The following is a 13,983-nucleotide window of genomic DNA, read 5'->3' as shown; positions in this document are numbered from 1 at the left end:
AAAAAACCCAGTCCAATCTAAAACTTCTTACCCCATTAAAAGTGATTTAGAATGTGGACCATCAATTTTTTGCCAATTTTTGCCAATAATTTGTAAATCACTTTTGATGAATTTAGAAGTTCAGATTGAGCTGATTTTTTTGAACACGTTGGACTGTTAGTATGTTTTTGAAATCGCTGGACAATCCAACGTTTTGTACTCACATATTTTCTGATGTCAAAAAAGCCCTTGCCTATCTAAATCGTCAAAATATGTGATGTTCCGTTCTGATATATAAAATTATGAGTAAGACTAACTTAACTAACTTAGTAAGATTTCAAATTTACAAAAGGGTTGTTGGGCCCACACAAATTACCAAATTGGCAATACAACACCTCATGCGTGCAGATTTCAAACTCAAATTTAAATAATAATAATAATAATCTTTTTTGCACTTGATCCAAAATGTTGAAAATGGATAACAACTAAATTTCTAAATTTAAAATTAAAATTCAACTGTGAAAAATAACGTTTCTATGTTTTTTATGAGCCATGATTTTCTGACGCTCCCTCTAACATACGCCCCCATACACTCCCTAGCTTGGCATGGGCTAGAACCACAAATCTTTTCCTGATACACAACTACACATCCCCCTAAATATGTGTGGTTGTGTATCTCGAGAAAAAAGATCTATGGTTCTTATACATGCCATGCAAGGGGGCATCAGAAAATCATTTTTATTTATTTATTTATTTTTTAAGTTCTTAGTTTTCGTCCTCTGCGTCTTGAAAAAAAAAAAAAAAAAAATTTTGAAGAGTGCCAAAAAATTTCAGTAGAACCATCTCCTTTAGATTATACATTGTGTCCCTAAGGAGGTATGCCAAATATTAATAGAAAGTGGAAGAGTGAAATAAAATAAAAAAATCCACGTGTCGTGTTGGGAGGAGGGTTCAATCTCATGTTAATTAGTCATTTCTTTCTAATTTCAAATGGTTTAGGGAACATAATTACATTTTGTTCATCTAAGTGGATTAATTATATTATCTACTGAAAATGATATCTTAGAAAAAACTTACAAAAACTTAGTTGGTAATGTACAATGAGATATCAATTAGTTGATTCAAAGAAATTTGAGAAAAAATTTGTAAATAAAAAATCAGATTTTTTTTGGATAATTTACATAGGAAGATTTTGTGTTTCTTACCAAAACCCATTGGACAAATTCAACGCAATTATTTTAAACATTATGTGAAATAAGGACTAAATTCAACAAACCTTGACATTGAATTTACCACTTTTTTTTTTCATGTAATGTCTAAAAATCCTATCTTGATCATGAGATTTGGATGTTAGAGAAAGTAAAATTTGGGGGGTGCCCTCCGAGGTTAGCTGAGATGGCAAAAAGCGACTTGGTGTGCTCCCCAAGTTGTGACTTCGAATCTCTATGTACTCTTCCACAGAAATGTGACTACTTATCCGTCATAACATGTGACAAAAAAAATGGGGGGATACTCCTTGGACGAACAAAAGGAAAATAAAAAATTGGAGGGTGAAAGGTTTAAAAAAAAAGTTGCCATATTCCACTATTCATTGATAAATTATAGATTAATCCATTGATTTGTCGAAATATTGTCAGGTCTCTAGAGAATTTGACTTTTTTTTTTTTGTCATTGAAAAATTCCAAGAATTTTGCGACAATGGGATCAAGGGCTTGAAGGTGATGGATTTTTTAAAGAAATTTTTTTTTTTCTGTTTTTTAAAGCTAGAAGTTTAAGACTAGGACTTTTAGGTCATTTCAATTAGTCTCCCGGGTAGACTAAGGTTAAGTATTCACCAATACATGGAAATAGATGCTAGAGACAGTAAGAGATTCATGTATCCAACCAATAGGAGAGATTGCAAACGTTCCCTAGAGATTCTCGGGGACAAACATGAAATTTTAATTATTACATAACAAACCATTTAAAAAGTCTAAGGGCAACCCACTTCAAGATGTCAAGGAATCTGCTCGTTACATGACATGTGGCATTTTGAATTTTTTTCATACCCCTACATTTTTGCAAAATTTTGAAATACCTCCTTAAAAATGCCAGGTGTAATACAATGGAGGTGGTTTCTTCTAAATTTTAAAGCGGACTGCCCGCTTCAAAGTTTTTCCCCATTTAAACCTGGGTATTGTTAACGTGTGCCCTAATTAAAGGCACACGTTTAAGTGTGTTAAATACACCTTGGAAATAAGTATTTGAGGAAATTTTTTATATAGAAACCTTTTGAAGCATTTTTTGGTAGGAAATTCAATTTTCGAGATGTATTTAATGCACCTAAACGTGTGCCCTAACATGTTAACAAAACCCTTTAAACATACCCCCGACAACAAATGAACGATTACGATCTCATCTACTAAACCCCACTGCCCAAAATACCCTCAATCCGCAACTTTCTCATCCAACTAATCAAAAATGTTCGTACAAATTTACCTTCCCCTCACAAACAATTATAAATACCAATCAAACTTCGTTGAACTCGCCACCTTCACCGTCAAAACCTTTTCATCTCTTTCTTTGCCACCTTCGATTATCAATTTCGTCAGAATCAATGGTGCCAAAGGATGGAAGGAAGTCAATTGCCAAGAAGAAACCAGTCGCAGAGAAGGTTTCAAAGGTCTCAAAGGAGGAATCTTCATCTGTTAAAAAAAATAGAAGAAATCAAAGCAAGCTGTTGAAACCTATAATATTTACATTTTCAAGGTTTTGAAACAAGTTCATCCATATATCGGGATCTCAAGCAAGGCTATGGGGATCATGAATAACCTCATCAACGATATCTTTGAGAAACTTGTGCAAGAGGCATCGAAACTTGCTCCATACAACAAGAAGTCTACGATCACGTCGTGGGAGATCCAGACTGCTATGCGTCTCACATTGCCTAGTGAGCTGGCAAAACATGCAGTCTCTGAGGGGACTAAAGCGGTGATACAGTTTACAAGTTCTTAGATTAGGTTTAATGGTAGTTTCTTTGTTAAAAGGGAAATAATTTGGTATGTTACAGATTGGATTTACAATTTCGAATAAATTTGTTGATTTTCTTTTGAAATACATTTGAGTTGTTCAATTGGGTTTGATAATTTGTCAGTTTTCTTCTTTTACATATAATTGATTCTATTTTAGTTCAAATTGGTCGGATGTGGTAGTTTTGTGTTTTATAATCAAGATATCGATGTTATTAATGTTGGTTTCTAACCCTAACTTGAGTTTTTTTGGGTATCTTATAGGAGAGGTTTGAGGGCAAATGTGTGTTTTACCTTAGGATGTCATATATATTCCAAGTTCAAAAATCCTAAAAATTGTATTGCATTTTTGCAGTTTTCCTCAATAAAAAAATATCATCATCGCACTTGGATGTAAAACAATTTTGCAGAACCATGTAAATCTCTTGTGTTATTTGTTTTATTTGATTTTATCTTCGTAGTTTATCAATCTTGATTAGTCGAAGGGAGTTTTTCCGCAACAATTAAGGTATTGACGAAGTTTACAAGTTCTTAGATTAGATTTAAAGTTGATTTCAACATTTTGTTTTTAAAAGGGGAAATATTTCAGTATGTTAGAGATTGGATTTGAATTTTGGATAAATTTATTTGTTTTCTTTTGAAATACATTTGAGTTGTTCAATTGGATTTGAAGTTTTTTGACCATCTAATTGACTGAATAAATCAGGTAGTTTAGATTGATCAGCTATGGTAGTTTTGTGTTTGATAATTAAGATGTCGATGACATCAATTTTCTTAGTTCAGCTTTGGAATTGAAGATTGGAATTGGTGAGGATCAAAGAAGAAGGTTCTTATTTTTATCCTTTAAAAGATTGGAAGAACACGTAATTATCACATTTTTGAAATATAAAAAACAGATAATTTAAATTCTAGTACAATTTAACATTGTTGAGTCTTTATGTTACATCTTGCATAATTCTATAATTTCCTTGTTCAAACTTGTTTGATGGATCAAAATTTTTGGTATCCTTAATGTTGGTAGCAAGTAATCTTAATTGAAGTAAATCTGTGAAGACTTTAATGTTTCAAAGTTCATATTTCATATAGAGATGAAATTTTCTTGATTTACCTATAAAGATTTATAACTTGATTTGTTAAAATATACCTTTGCTCTCCAAATGACATTCCCAACTAATCCTAGATATCCACCAAAATAATCTTATTGGTGTGATTGCCTATTTTTTGAGTCGTGCGTGTATGTTATTGTATAAATGTCATGTTGCACAATAAATGTCTTGTATTCTATTGCTCTACGCAAACTCCTGATCAATGGGCTGGGGTGAAAGGGTAGAGTCCCGGTCCAATTTTTTTAGGGATACAAAAAGTGCAATCCTATAATATTTTCTTAGGGTTTTTTATTTTTTGGGATTTCTTATTTGAGGGGATTTAAATGTTTTGTAGAGGTCTCTAGCATTGTAAATTATTTCCTTAGGGGTGGGGTGAGAAAACATTTTCCTTCCCTAGGAAACATCGTCCGAAGCAGAATTCATTTTTCGGGGAAAATGAGCAATTATACCCCTAAAAAAATCACAACCATTGAATTCCCTCCACAATTCTCCCAACCTACCAAAGAATAGCTTTTTTATTAAAAATATTCAGGAACCCCATAATGCCCAAATCCAATGATAAAGCTCATAATGCAAGTCCAATGATACATTAGGCCCATTTTTTCTGTATAAGTGCTCCAAATCCTACGATGAAACATTCAAGAGGTCCTTGGTCTCAAAAGAGTGTTCCAAAGGTCCCAACTCCTAACAAGTGTGTATATCTGATGGTTGTAATGACCTGATCAGATCATGGGTTCAAAACTCGGTTTGTCGTCTCGTCCTGGCCATGGATGAGACTGACTTGTCTCTACAAAGTCAACTCATCTTAGATGAGGCAAACCATTTAACATGATATATAATGATTGATTCACATATATTTGAATTAAAATAATAATAATTTTTTAATAAAATAAGATAGATTAGAAGATGTTTAATCATAAAATCATATTTTAATTAAAATCTAAAAATCGCCAGTTGACTTGGCCAAGTTTTACTGATTCGGCCGAGATTTTCAAAATACCATCTGAGACATCTCTATTATCTCGCTCGATGATGTGAAAATGTTGAGACACCGTGTATTTCCAGATCGTTGGTAAACGATTCCAAGATGACTCGGGTGAGTAATCTTGATCTCGACGAGATTTAAAATTGCCTTCTTGGGGCCTATTGAATAATGACGTCTGCAAGTAGTTGTTAGCATTTTTTCAATTTTTCACTATATAATGACATTTTCCATATATTATGGAATAACAACGTTAGTTGATAAGAGTGTGAAAATGGGCATTATGTGTATGTTTCCATCTTTGCTATTTAGATCAAGCTTCAAGACTTGGAAGACCCACCTCTTAACACACCCAAGTCAGGTTTATTCTAGATTTAATTATTGGATCTAATATGCCACAAATAAAAAATATGCCTAAATCTTATGATTGACCACCCAAGAAAGTAGCTAGTATCCAACAATAAAGTTCACCAATTAGGCCAACTTCACCTATGTAGATTCATCAACGAGTTCGCAATCATTTGTTCCTTGGTCCATAGCTCCATATAAAATTGAGTTGTGATAATTTGACGCCCCCCTTTAATATACACCCCCACGCCCCCATCACAGAATCATAGATCATTTGCCTAGGGATACATAAGAAATAGATTTATGATGCTACGTATCCCAAGGTAAATGATCTGCGATTATGTGATGGAGATGTATGTTAGAAGGGGAGAGGGGGGGGGGGGGTTCAAAAAATCATTATTCTATAAAAATACGTCTGTATCGCCGCAATTTTTTACAAGGTCCAAATAAAAATTTTGCTTAGCTAATTTGGTGAGTATTAAAAAGAGTTATAGATGAGCATATTAACATTATTAACTACGTGTATAAAGACGAATATGACATTTTTTAGTCGTAATGTATTTGTATCAAGGATTGATGATAAAGGTAAAAGACGAATGATATAACACCGATTGATGTAAGAACTATGACTGAATATGTTAGAAATTAATAATTTTACGATTATTAAGAACAAGATAAGATATACTTAGAGCTACTTTAGTAACCCTAGACTGACCACTTTTGTCATTTAAATTCAAATGATCATAAAGATGGAAGGATTTATGAGGATGTAATCTAATATAATATAATCCTAGATGGTTATAGTAAAGATGCAATTCAAATATATCAAATGATCGATGTATAAGTAGTAAAAATAAAGAAAGATTCACAAAATAACCATAAGGTCACCTATGATTTATGAAGTAGAATGTTGAGCACTTAACAAATAGATGTCTCGATGCAAAGATGGTAGCGAATTTTATTAAAGGAGGGAACATAGGGATATGAAAGATATCTGAAAAACCTACGTGAATTGAGAGTTGTCTTGAACGTCAGAGAATCTTGTGCGAGTACACCCTTGACATACTTTGCAAATCTCAAAGAAGATTGCGGATTTTTTTTTCCCGCAAAATTTATGAATAAAAAAATAGATGATATAATGGAAAATTGATTGAAATAGTTTGAACATGCACAATGAACAATTGAGACACCCATAAGTGTAATTTGATATATATATAGGTAGCGTTCTTTTGACAAAATCCTAGAAATATGGGAACAGTTCCTCACATGAAAATATGTATATATATGGGAAGCATGTAGAGGCGAATGGTGATCGGAGATCAAAGGCACTAATTTATTATTTTAAGACAAAGAAGCAATTGATGTTATCCTTCTGAAAATGCTTTGTTGCACATTTAGGCCCAATAACCATAATCTATCGAAACCATATCTCATAGATATAAAAGTTAGATTTGAGTATATAAAAAAACATAAATTCTAAGAGTAGGAGTAAAACATGAAAAATTAATGTTCAAAGTTCTTCCAATCATGATTTTAAATCTCGTTGGAGAGTCATTTCAGTTTTGTTCAGCAATGATACAGATGTCTCAAGATTCACATCACCTCACGAGATGTCTCGGCAGATATTTTTAAAATCTCGATTGAGTAAAATTAGGTCGAGTCAAGCAGGATTTTATATTTTGATTACAATAAATAATATTTTTTAGATTTTAAATATTTAATATATAAATAATACATGATTTTATGACTAAATATCTTCTAATCTATCTTATTTTATTACAAAATTATAATTATTTTAATTTAAATATCTGTAAATAAATTAATATAAATCGGGTTTAATGGATTTACATATTAATCGATTTATATGTAAATCAATTAATATAAATTAGGTTGAACAGATTTCAAATCTCTGCCGACCTATCATAGCTTCTTATGAGAGAATATACTGTACGTAATTCATAGACATATCGGGGCTAATTTCGTAATCTTTGATCTATATAAACTGTCTGTAACTACCTTTTTCCTCTGTTCCAAAGCAGAGCAAACTTGAGAGAGCCTTGGAGCCCAAATTCTCTCTGTTCAAATAGAAGAAAGAAGTTGCAGAGATGAAGAAAAACTATTTATCATCTCTCCTATTTATCATTTTTTTCTTGATTGTGATCCGCACCACCTGTTCTACAATTTCTGTTGAGGGGAAGAAGAACCACAATAACAAGAGCAGAGCTCATAAGCATCAGAAACAGAGAGGAGGAGGTACCAATGGCAAATATGCCCCTGGACCAACACCCGGACAGGCACCATCCCCATCTCCGTATTACGGTTCTCCGACCCATTCGAACATTTTCGATGTGTTGTCCTTTGGAGCCAAGGGTGATGGAGTTTCTGATGATTCCAAGGCAAGAAATACCAAAAAGAAAAAAATAAAAAAAATTTGTTGAACCAAGCTGAAATTTCCCCCATTTCTTACTATTATCTTCTCTAGTAAAGAAGACCCTATTCATGGTTTTATGACTGTGTGTGTGTGTTCTACCACATTTTCCTTTCAACACCCATGTTTTAGCTCTCAATTGTGTGTATGTGAGATTCTCCTTTTAACCCATGTTTTAGTTTTGAATTGTGTGTGTGTGTGTCTGTCTCCTACCATATTCTCCTTCCAACCCATGTTTTAGTTCTAAATTGAGTGTGTGTGTGTGTATCTTCTACCATATTTTCCCTTCAAACCATGTTTTAGTTCTCAATTGTGTGTGTGTGTGTGTGTGTGTGTGTGTGTCTTGTACCACATTCTCCTTTAAACCCATGTTTTAGTTCTCAATTGTGTGCATGTGAGATTTTCCTTTCAACCCATATTTTTGTTCTAAACTTTGTGTGTGTGTGTGTGTGTGTGTGTGCGTGTGTGTGTGTTTCTTTTACCTAATTCTCCTTTAAACTCATGTTTTACTTCTGAATTAATTTCAAGAAGAATTGAGAGAGACTAACTCTTAATATTCTAACTATAAACAGGCACTTCAAGCAGCATGGAAAGCTGCATGTAAGGTTTCTTGGGCTACCGTACAAATCCCATCACAATTCAAGTTTCTCATTAAGCCCATTACGCTTCAAGGCCCTTGTATGCCTCACCTTCTTCTTCAGGTCTGCCATCCTTACTTTCTCCAATCTCCCCAATCTTCAAAAACCATCTAATTTTTAAAATAAAATTAAAAAAAAATTATTGATAAGGAGAAAGCTGATCTACATGATTGAAATTCAAACAGATAGATGGGACTCTCTTAGCTCCTCCAAAGGTGGGTTCATGGTCCAAATCAAGCTTGTTTCAATGGTTGAACTTCAAGTGGATTCAAAACTTCACCATCCAAGGAATTGGTACAGTTGATGGTCAAGGTTCTGCTTGGTGGGATCTCTCTCAACTCCATTACATTCAGGTCAGCATAGCAACTTCCCTTACAAACTCCTATGCAAACGAAAATAAAATAACAACTTACAAAATTTTCTTTCATTTATTTATTTTGCAGAAGAGGTCCAAATACATACCAGAGATGAAACCAACTGTAAGATATCTTTTGTTACTTATTTTTAGATTCTTGTTTGCCCTTCTGGGTATTTCAAATTTTAGTTTTATATTTTCTCAAAATTATATAAATTTAAATTAATGTGTTCTAGATTCAGGGTATTTAGAATTTTTATTGTTTTCAGGCTATGAGGTTCTATGCAAGCTATGACATAACAGTTCGCGACATTAAAATCATAAACAGTCCTCTGTGTCACCTAAAATTTGATGATTCGGGTTCGATAAAGGTGAACAACATTACGATTTCTTCACCTGAGAACAGCCCGAACACCGACGGTATTCATCTTCAAAACACCAAAGATGTAGAAATCCAAGATTCCAATATTGGGTGTGGTAAGAACAATAACCACATTTATCTCTGTTTCTATTCTAGATTTAAAAAAAAAAAAAAAAAGATTAAGCATTTCAGGGTACAAGTGTATATAAGATAAACAAATTTTGCTAAAATGATCCACAGAGAACAATTTATGAAGTTGAGCCAATCTGAGAATTTTGAATGATTATTTCTTTTAAATTGATCAATAAATTCACCTAAGTTTTTTCTTTATTAGAGAGCTGCTATTAGCACACCAACTTTTACTTGCAACATATCAAACTATATGTAAAATCCAATTTATTTCAATAGGATTTGTGTGTTATAAGTAAAAATTGGTGTACCAATAGAATCTCTCCTTTTTTGCCCTTTTTAATACCCTTGTCTAAGTCTAACTTAATTCGTAGGTTGTTTATGACTTTTTTTATTATTTTGGTTAGAGTGCTTTTTTTAACTACCTAACTGACGGCCCACGATAGCATTCCATTTATTGGAGAATCTAAAGTGAGCCGAATGGCGTCTATAACGGCCCTACTGAGTAATTTTTAACTAACTAGCTGTAAAATTGAACCTAATTATGCCCATGGCGCACGTTAGAGACCATAGGACATGATTTCATGAGATGTCTAACTTGAGCCAAATGCGCATTTATAGGACAAAACTCTTTTGACTGATCCCAACAGGGTTTCTAAAATAGAGTTTTATGACCCAATATGTCTTTTTAATATTTTTCACCAAAACAATATGACCAATGATAAAATGACTCGAAAATAACCTACGAGGTATGTACTTGGTTGACCTGGCAAGTGCACAAAACCGTATCTCGAAGAAAAATATCTATGATTATGTGCATTTGCCATGTCAACCGAGTACAGATCAAGTATGTTTTTCGAGTTAGATTATTATGACTCTTTGCTTATTTATGCATTTTTTGAGTCTACATTTAACTCAAGGGTATAAAGGTAAATTCATATTCATTCATCTACCAAATTTTAGTATAAAATTATAATAAGGATCATGATAATATTGTTATTAAGGAAAAAAAGAAAAAAAATGATCTTTAAATAGTTTCTTGTTTTATTTTTGCAGGAGATGATTGCATATCGATACAAACGGGGTGTGCTAACGTGCATGTTCATAACATTAACTGCGGCCCGGGACATGGTATTAGGTACTTGGATCATAAAATTATAAAATTTAATACATAAAATTAGAATTTATTTTCTTGGCGTTATAAAATTTGAATAATATTCTCTATTGAGTTGAAATATTTCTAATTTCTTTTATTGTTTTGGGCTTTAACAGCCTAGGTAGCTTGGGGAAAGACAAGAGTGTGGCATGTGTTAAAGACATTGTTGTTGAGAACATTACAATGCAAAATACTCTATTTGGAGTTAGGATCAAATCATGGCAGGTAAATAGTTTTTTTATATTTAAATTTTATAAAAAAGAAAAATATTCTAAATACTCTATAAATGTTTTTTTTTCTAGTATCAAAAAATAAGAATTTGAGGGTGTTTTTGAAATTACTTTTTAAAAATTTATAATATTTATAATAAAAAAAATGTCATTATATAATGAAAATTAAATCTTAAAATTCTCTATTAATATATTCCTAATTTTTATTCTCAAAATTTCCTATAGGGAGGTATTGGATCGGCCAAGAACATATCTTTTTCCAACATTCAAGTATCTAATGTTAAGGTTCCGATCATGATCGATCAGTACTACTGTGACAAGAAAGTGTGCAAGAACCAAACGGAAGCAGTGGCGATATCTGACGTTAAGTATAATCAAATAATTGGGACTTATTCAGTGCAACCCATTCATCTCGCTTGTAGTAACGATATTCCGTGCACAAATGTTGATTTAATCGACATCCAATTGGAACGATCGTTGGAATCTCCGGGATTTCAACAAGCCTTGTGTTGGAACTCTTATGGAAAATCAAAGGCTCCCCTTGTTCCCTCAAGCATAGATTATTGCTTGAGAAGGGGTGGTGGTTCTTACAATAGACTAGCAAAGTCACATGGGAAGACTTGCTAGGTTTTCTTGCCACTATAGTGGCATATTTGTAATTTTATGCTTCCCCTCTTCAATTCATGATTGTGTGAAGGTGATGGTAAAGGTTGGGCTTTAAACTTTATAAAGTTGTAATCCTATTAGAAGTGAAATACAAAGTTAAAATATTTTGGACTATTAATTTCACTTTCAATATCACTTCTGTCATATTCGAATCTTTTGACAAGTTGTAGCAAGAAAAACAACAATGGCTATTGGTTTAGCTCTTTTTTGTCCCTTAAATGTGAGGTTTGCCATCTAGTTAAAGATCTAGTGGGGTGGTATGTGGTCATCATCCCTTCAATTAAGTTGAGTCTTTTTAGCTCACAGACCCCTACGTGCTTGGCACGTCAAGCATATAAGGGTAGTTTTGTAATTAATGAGAGTACTTTTATAAATTAGAAATGCCATTCAATACATGTGGAAACATGTGATTGGTGGATCACAGATTTCTATGAAAAACAATTTTTTTTTACCCCTTATACACTACTAATTTATATTATTTACGAGCGAAAGAGGTATTGGTGCCAACAACATGTAATTTGATGGCAATGAAACACTATAATAGCGAACCACGATAATTTATTTTTGACATGCAGTATCTAAACCTCTTAAAGCACCAAACTAATCATCAGGACACGTACAGTCCTTTCCCCTAGCCCCTATGGGGGATTTGAACTTAAGATAATTGTTTAAAAAAAAAAAAAAAAGAGTTGTCATTGCCACACCAATTTTTTACTAATGTCATATTCACTTTGTGTAATTTTTTGATGATTTATATAAGAATTGGTGTGGCATTAGTAAAAGTTGGCGTGGCATTAGTACTCTAAAAAAAGATAGTGTTCTTTCGAGAAAAAAAAATGTCTTGCTTCTTTGACAATTAAAACTATAAAAAAAAAATTCGACTTTTTCATTTGTAACAAAAAAAAATATCATTTTATTCCCGTTGTTTTTCACAAGAAAAAAAATTTAACACTTTCTTATTGTTTTACTGTGGGATTTGATATATAATAGAATTTAGTGATTCATAAATGTAAAAATATGGGATTTGATGATAATAACTTGATTTTATGAATTTTCATTAGATATATTTATATATTTCATAATTTTTAATATATATTTTTATTTTTATTTTAATTATTTTTTTCATTTTCAATGTCTCTTCCAAAAAGTTTCATTGTCGTTTTAAACTTGTACTCCGACTTTGTGACCATGCCCAAGACCTCCATTTCGTAAGGCATGCTCTTGGCTACCTCACGAACCCTGGGGGGTTGTAAACCAAGACAAATACATAGACAATAATAAAATTTATATATTTAACCAAAATATATAATATAACTTAAAATTTCTCACATTTTAAATCAGAACCAAAGTTAATCCATTGGTCCCACTAATATATGGGATGTAGGGTAATTTCTTGGAAAAGATAAAGTTCAAAACCTTTTTTTTTCCCTATTTAGTAGAATGTACATAGGAATTTGCCATCTCTTGGAAATATCAACATGTTAAAAGTGGCACAAAAGGAGAAAAAGGGCATAAAAATGATAATTTCAAATGATGTCTTAAGATCTTTACTGCCCCCTCAACAACAAAAGTAGTAAAAGACGTGATTTTCGGTAAATCTTAATTATTAACACCAACCACTACTATTATTTACACCATTAAAAAGTAATAATAACTAATATTAAGTGCTAATCATAGATTTCATAAAAGTATCAAAATCAAATTTTAGCTTTTTTTTTTTACTTTTTGGCTTTTTAAAGGGGATTATATCTGATATCTCGGAAAAGATCCACAAAATGCTTTTAAAAAAATGGGAAAAGAGAGAAAATATAACAATTTCAAATGATGTCTTAAAGATCATAAAAGTTTGGGATATTTACAAAAAAGTAATCAATTTTTGACGAATTTATGATTCTAACTCACTGTTCATTTTAATTACCAAAATATGAGTAATAACGAATTCAGGGGTTTTTAAAGTGACTAATTGGAAATAGTCACTTTAAACCTGCGAAATAAGCACTTTACAACCACCGAATTCGTTATCATTCTGAATCTTTTTTTAATGAAAACATGATCATTTACGTTCTAGTAATTAAAATGAACAGTTAGCCAGAATCGTAAATAACTCATTTTCAGCTCATGAAACGGTAATTCACCCACCCTCAAAGTTTAAAATTTTGGAGAGATTGGAACATTTTGAGAAGAGGCACCAACCGACCCTCAAGAGTAATCAGGTCTGGTTCTCTAACAAACAAAAAGCACAAACCACATCAGATATCCACCATAACTCTATATTTCTAAGCTTTATATTCTATGACGAAGTGATCTTTTTCAGAGAACATTTAAATAAGGGAACTAATGCAACCCATCTACATTATTTAATTGAAATCTATAAAGTGGATCTTTCTTTTAGTTTCTTTGGTGGTTTGTAAATCTATTGAAGAGAGAGAGAGAGAGAGAGAGAAAGATGGGATAAGAAAAGAGTCTTATTTTATAATGTTCGATGCCTCTTTTATTGGGGTACAATAGCTCATACTAATATGGTTTGATTTGGGTGGGCCATCCCATGTGTGACCCCATCATCAATGTAGTACGTAGAAAGTTTAAGCTGTAGATAT

The 13,983-nt window shown here is 32.3% G+C and overlaps 1 protein-coding gene and 1 pseudogene across 1 annotated transcript; both read left to right on the top strand.

The window, feature by feature from the left end:
• The first annotated feature begins 2,528 nt into the window (after nt 1-2,528).
• LOC147394810 (histone H2B.4-like) lies at nt 2,529-2,991 on the top strand (annotated as a pseudogene).
• A 4,477-nt stretch (nt 2,992-7,468) lies between these two features.
• On the top strand, nt 7,469-11,498 carry LOC147394809 (Pectin lyase-like superfamily protein). Its single transcript, XM_086453980.1, has 8 exons — nt 7,469-7,819; nt 8,424-8,552; nt 8,675-8,842; nt 8,933-8,968; nt 9,114-9,321; nt 10,391-10,472; nt 10,607-10,715; nt 10,946-11,498. Exons 1-8 carry the CDS (start codon nt 7,529-7,531, stop codon nt 11,345-11,347), a joined length of 1,425 nt encoding a protein of 474 aa, XP_086310106.1. The 5' UTR covers nt 7,469-7,528; the 3' UTR covers nt 11,348-11,498.
• Nucleotides 11,499-13,983: the final 2,485 nt, after the last annotated feature.

Source organism: Akebia trifoliata, chromosome 9 (genome assembly GCF_017979445.1).
Source record: "Akebia trifoliata isolate Shusen 1 chromosome 9, ASM1797944v1, whole genome shotgun sequence".
In the NCBI taxonomy this organism is placed as follows: Eukaryota; Viridiplantae; Streptophyta; class Magnoliopsida; order Ranunculales; family Lardizabalaceae; genus Akebia; species Akebia trifoliata.
The sequence above is the reverse complement of the archived record's forward strand: the minus strand, read 5'-3'. Positions and strand labels throughout refer to the sequence as shown.